The sequence below is a fragment of the Cyprinodon variegatus genome, unplaced genomic scaffold (assembly GCF_000732505.1).
Source record: "Cyprinodon variegatus isolate N-32 unplaced genomic scaffold, C_variegatus-1.0 Scaffold613, whole genome shotgun sequence".
Lineage (NCBI taxonomy): Eukaryota > Metazoa > Chordata > Actinopteri > Cyprinodontiformes > Cyprinodontidae > Cyprinodon > Cyprinodon variegatus.
Genome location: NW_015151066.1, coordinates 465,763 through 472,021, shown reverse-complemented (window position 1 = coordinate 472,021; position 6,259 = coordinate 465,763). Strand labels below are relative to the sequence as shown.

At 39.0% G+C, this 6,259-nt stretch overlaps 1 protein-coding gene across 1 annotated transcript in view; it reads left to right on the top strand.

The window, feature by feature from the left end:
* The first annotated feature begins 231 nt into the window (after positions 1-231).
* Positions 232-6,259, top strand: part of fam171a1 (family with sequence similarity 171 member A1) — a 30,379-nt gene continuing 24,351 nt past the window's right edge. The window contains exon 1 of the mRNA XM_015392912.1: positions 232-580. Within this exon, the coding sequence (XP_015248398.1) occupies positions 481-580 (100 nt within the window). The 5' untranslated portion in view covers positions 232-480. The remainder of the gene's footprint in view (positions 581-6,259) is intronic.

Here is a 6,259-nt window from a genome sequence, read left to right as displayed (position 1 = left end):
TTTTGATCGAAGAAACCATTTTTTTATTGAACAATAAACAAATCTACCTCCACAGGAAGGCCATTCAAAGTTTTATTAGACAGGAAATATCAATTCTGTTATTATATTGCGGAGATATGCACCATTTTCACCACAAGATGGCGACAGATCTCCACAGATATTAAGCGGGGCTGAGCGTGGAGCAAGCCGCCTGTTGGTGCTGTTCTGGGGCATGAGGCTCAGAGGAATGGGGCCGTCTTCCTCCCTGACCCCGGCCCGTCAATAGGAAAAAAAAAAAGGGTTTGGGATGCACGACGGAGCAGATGAACCACAACTCCCCATTACATAAAATCAGGGCTGCTGATACCACAGAAACATGGGGTATCCCATTCTTCTGGGAAAAAACGCAGCTGTTTGCCAGGAGTGAGTTTTTAAACTCCACACGTTTGCTTTATACTTTGTTTCTTTGAGCCGTTTGCTTTGATACAAACATCTGCAACGATGTGGGCTGTGGACTGGAGGAGTCGAACCGCTGCCACTGTACTCTGCCTTTTGGCATACCTTATCTCCAAAGCATCAGCGGAAGGCACAGCGACGCAAGGTAAAAAAGCAAAGTTAATTTAATGCTCAGATAGGAAGGCTAGCTGACCGCCTGGCAGGCTAACTGTGCCGCTAGATGCTGAGGTGGGATCCACATAAGCTAACGTTAGCATGTTAGCTGAAAATGCCTTAAAAACAATAACTTCATTCTCTTTTAAATGGCGAATAAACGCATTATTTAAGACAGCAATGAGCCACCTTTATTTCACGCTAACCTACAGGAGTTTAATTTTGAAGACTTTAAACCCGGGGACAGTTTAAGGGCGACTCCAGGTGTTCTAATGTGTCTTTTAAGTTTGCTTTGATTTTTTTTTTTTTTTTTTTTTTTTTTTTTTTTTTTTTTTTTATAAGTGTGTTTGGTGAACTTGTTGTGCACTTTATTTCTTTTGGTTTTAAAGTTAATATGTTTTAGAGCTAATTATGTGTTTCTATTGCCTGTAAAGAAGAACCCCCTTACTCAGGGGTGGAGCTAGATGGGGGGCCAGGGGTGGCCATGACCACCTTATGTCAATTGTTGGCCACCCTTGTGGCCACCCCTACCACTTCTTCCCTCTAAACCCTGGGGTACACTGTGCAATTATTTTTTAAATCGTTGCACGCAGCTACTGCTCACACTGTACGACTAAAGGGCTGGTTATACTCCCCGCAGCAGTGTGTCGCTGTTAGGTTGACCAGACATTTTTGATTTATGCTCAATTTTAAGGGTAGTCTGCGCTTCACGCTGTGGGTCTAGATACGACCGAGGCGGAGAGGTAGTGGGGACAAGTTTGTCCAACAACGGAGGTACATGACGGCGAAAAAGAGCGGGGATCCAGGTGGAAAAAGGGTCCCAGTGTTCTCACACACCTCGCTCCTCTAGCTGGTTTCCACAATTGCAGTCATAAAAACAGAACAAGCCGCCCTCCTGTCTGCGGCACTGTCTGCGATCACCCACAATTCGGGAGAGGTGCAGTAGAGTGTCTGCAGAAGGGGCAGAGACATCTCTGCGTTCATCGCAACACCTACACAGACGACCTAGTGCCTTAAACCGCAGGGTTTCGTCGTACAGTTTTAGTTCACAGCTCACGATTAAATTTCACCTCGATGCTCTAATGTGATCTACCTGCTCACACTGAACGTCTAAAGACCACGTCGTACTCGGCTCCGCAGTGAGATGGAGCTGCTCTGACTCGTGTATCCGGAAGCCAAACAAATAGAAGAGGAATATTAAGCTGTCTAGAGTGAAACACGCTGCCTTGGCAATTTGTGCAATTTTGTGATCTGAAAGCCATAAGAAGAAAAGGCTACGACATATTTGGACAAAGACATGGCTGAGGAGACGTGGCTACTACGGCCTGTTAATTTTACAGAAAGAACTCTATTTCACTTATTACTTCTGTGTTCACATCTGAGAGGAAGAAGAAAAAGAAGAATCCTTGTTTGCGCATTCACACTGAGCGATTTGCCCACGGCGGTCGGGAGAAAATCAAACATGTTTAATTTTCTCCAGACGATTCCGGATCGGGAGGTGGTCGTGAGAGGCAGATCCCCCTCGTTACCCCCTGTACACTACACAATGCATGATTAGGCTGAAAGTTGTCCCGATCGAAAAATTCTTGCACAACTGGAAAATCGTACAGGGTACGCCCTGCAGTAGTACTCTCAAGTAGAATATTCAAACCATTTTAATTTTTCTTAACATTTACTTGACAACAAAGATACTGTGGTTAATTATGCACATAAATATGATGAAATTAAAGATAAGTACATAATTCATGCTCTTTTCAGAACTAGATTATGTGTTATATGGGGTAAGGAGAAAATTGTCTCTGCAAGTCATCTAGGAGTCTTCAGTGAAATCATAGATAAATAACTATTTTAATAAAAACTTATTAAATAATCAATTTATGTAGAGATTTTTACTTGTAAATATAATTTTTTTGCAGAATGATTATTGATAAAAATAAGTAATGACAATGGAAAACTGATATTGCCATGAATCATACCTTTTATTACTTATTTTATTGTTTAGAATGTTAGAAAAAGGCTTGATCAAGTAATCTTACTAAAACAGGGAACGAAAGTCAACAACAAAAGGTATGACAACAACTAACCCATGTAAAATTATCCAATGAGTAACAGATATTTAATGTTTCCATCGGCATGAAAATATCAGATTTTAGATGCCGGCCAATAACATCCGACTTTAGCTTTTTTGGCTAATATCGGACCGATATCCGGTATTAACAATATTGTGGAGGATTTTAGCGCATTTTTTTAAAGACCTGCCTTCTCCACTTTAAAGAAAAACCCAAACACTATCCATCCTGTGAGAAACGGTGGTGGCAGCATCACGCTCTGGGTTTTTTTTTATCTAAACAAGGAGAACGAAACTAGAGAGAGTTGGCTTGAAATAAAAACGGAGCAAAATAACTTGTTGGAGGTTTTAAAATATTCAGTATTTAAATATATGATGTAGTATTTTCAAAAATATAATAGACCCGCCTCTCCAACTTTTTAAAAGTTGCTGTTCTCATAGCTCATACAGGCTTACTGTGTTCTTATATAAAGAGGGGACTATATAGTGGACTTTACTCAGTTAACTTGCCGTTCGGACAGATCATCACTGCTTTTTCTTCCGTTGGTCATGTAACTCCTCCTCCACCTGCGCCATCTTTGTTATTAGTACCCGACAGCAGGCCGCTGTGACAGCAAATCCCATAATGCTTTGCGAGGAGAGCTCTCTGCACAAAGCATTCCGGCATATTTTCCTCTTCTGAGGCCTTTCTTTTCTTCTCGTACACTTCGTAGACTCTTTTTCTCTTACGACCCTCAGCTATTTTCAGAGAACCACGCTGAGAAAAGTAAGCTTCAATGACTTACTTACTGAAACCGTAGCTCACCACATATACAAGCCTAAAAAGATACCCAAAAGGGACGAGCACGTAGGACGGCCTTACATAAACCACCAGAATCATTGACAATTAGGGGGAACAATTTATTTAGATGATCCAGCCAGGAAATAAAAGATCATCCTCTATACATTTAACATCTGATCAGGACATCTCTATTTCTAGTAGACTTTAATTTCTTTTCTTTAGTTAAAATTTTATGTCTGGACGTAAAAATAAAACAAAAAAAACGGGAAAGTGACATTAGAGAACAAGTTATATATTCAGCCATATTCATAGCATTTAGGTCCAACATTTTAAAACTGAAATATTTTCATTTTTTTCTACAGCTCAACCTTATCATGTAAAGGTTAAAATAAAACGGATATATCTTTTTCGTGATTAAGGATATTTGTCTGTCTGCTGAGTGTTTTACTTTTAGCAGCTGACTGCTAAATTATATTTGTTCCTAAATAAATCTTTTTGTTTAATAAAGGCATGAGGATGTGTTTGAGTTTAGGGAATGTATATAATACTTTTAAGGTATACATTTTTAAATTAATTTTTTTGTAGCACGTTTCTTAAAACAAAATGTCTGAGTGTGGATGTTTGCAAATCCTAAATAATTAGTTTTTTGCCTGTTAAACTTAAATTCTAATTCATTCACCCAGTAACTTTGTGGGAATATGGAAATATTAAAAATGATTATGAAATGCAATGAAGTGAAGTTTAAAGTACTTTAACTTTGCAGATAACAGTAGCTACCACATTCTCATAGAGGATGTGTTGAGTGAACATGACCATGTTCTCTTCGGCTGGTTTGTACAGTAAACACTTCTGTTATGGTGAGCTTTCACCTCACAATGCACAGGCTGACAAAGATGTAAAGCAGCTATAAAGCCTAGTTATCTATTTGCATCAAATTCAGTTGCCAACTTCAAAGCTGCCCTGTCATAGGAGCTATTTACACAAATCCATATCTGTTTTAGCCATCGCTTTTATTTATCATCACAGACTCATGTTGCTGTTGTCTCTGTTCACTTACACGGATGGCTGGCCTACATTTGTCAGTTCTCCTCATTTGTTTTTACATAGGGGATCATAAACGTACACATACAGTCATGTTTACTAAAAATAAGCCTTAAATGGAAACAGGTTTTCTTTAAGCAACAGTTGAACAATTTTAGGATCAAATCCTGATCATTTTACAGATTGTAAATCTTTTAATCTCAGCTCAGATCTGTGTCCTCCTCTGGTGTTCGTTTTGCCTCAGACTGACCTTTTTGGGTGTCTCGAAGGAGAGAGCTTGATCAGGTCGATACCAGGGATTCATTCTGATGTATCCTGCAAGCACAATGGCCGAGTGGAGCCAGACAGACCTTCAGCCCGCAGATATAGATCTCATTTACAATACTGCTGCCCAGAGAAGGCATGGTGCTGCATCCTTTAATATAAAAACATTTTCCAAAGCAGAAAACTGTATCAAACTGCTGCTGTCTAACAAAATTGGATTTTTGGATCAGAATATGCTTGTTTGAAGGCTAACGCTAGCTTAGCTTTAGGACGATACGTCAGACCATTAAGAGAGCTGTAGTCAGAGATTAGGCCCTTGACCTTTTAGCCTAAGAGGAGAGGCTTACTGTGTTTTGACGGGAACGGAAGAGTCCATTTGCTCTCTACTCTAATGATGTAACCCAATTACCTCCTCCCCTGCTGAGTTGATGAGGCTGACGTTACCTTTAAATCTAGAGGAAGGTAAAAATAGTAGTCTGGACCTGACACCTTTGATGGCTTGGCTCTCTACCTTAAATAAACCATGAATTTGTGTATGTTTTGCATTGCCAACTGTGACCAATGCTGGCAAACGATGCTGCCCCTACTATTTTTCTTTGTTTTGTTTTGTTTTGTTTTTTGTTTTTTACATGCAGATATCTGTTTTTAATTACTTTGCCTGAAAATGTAAGACAAATGCGAGACTGGTTATCTTTGAGAAACTAACCAGAGTAGTAGATCTACGTTTAAAGTGCTTTTTGAGGAGAATTCTGTTGATTTAAGGAAAGAAGCTTGTCTGGCACAAATTTTATCTCTCTCTGGCTGTTTGTTATGAAGATGTTCAGATTTTAGTTTTTCTTGCATAACATAGCCTGTTGCTTGTGAATGATAAAGGGCAAGCTTTTGATTACACAACAAAATGAGCATTAAACTGAAAGAAAAAAGCTAAAAAGAGACCAAACAAAATGCATTGCTTGATGGAAGCAAATTGTTTATGTATCTCATAAAAAAATAAGGCTTATTGAAGTAACAGAATATTCTTAAATTCTCCAAACTGTAGCACACTGTAACACCTATAACAATGACAAAAGCTTGTCATGGTTGTATTCTGTGCATTTAATCAGCATTTAAACATCTTGTCTAATAAATACTAGTAGCACCTCAATGACTGACTTTATGCTACATGCTTAATAAAGAACGGTTACGGACAGTTAAAATGCGAAAGTTTAACTCTTGTTAATGTGAGAAGCATCCACCTTTACTGCAGAAGTCATCGGGTCGCAATGATCTTATAATTCTCACACTGAAGGTTGATATTTCAACTTCGAAGCACAAATAAAACGTCATTATTCTTCTGTGAATACTACCGTATTTTCACGACCATAAGGCGCACCGGACTAAAAGGCGCACTCTCAGTTATGTGTCCCATTTCTGTATTTAACACACACATAAGGCGCACTGGACTATAGGGCGCGTTTTTTATATACAGGTACATGTCCTCTACTACCTTTAAATACCTCTACTGCGTATTTAAAAAT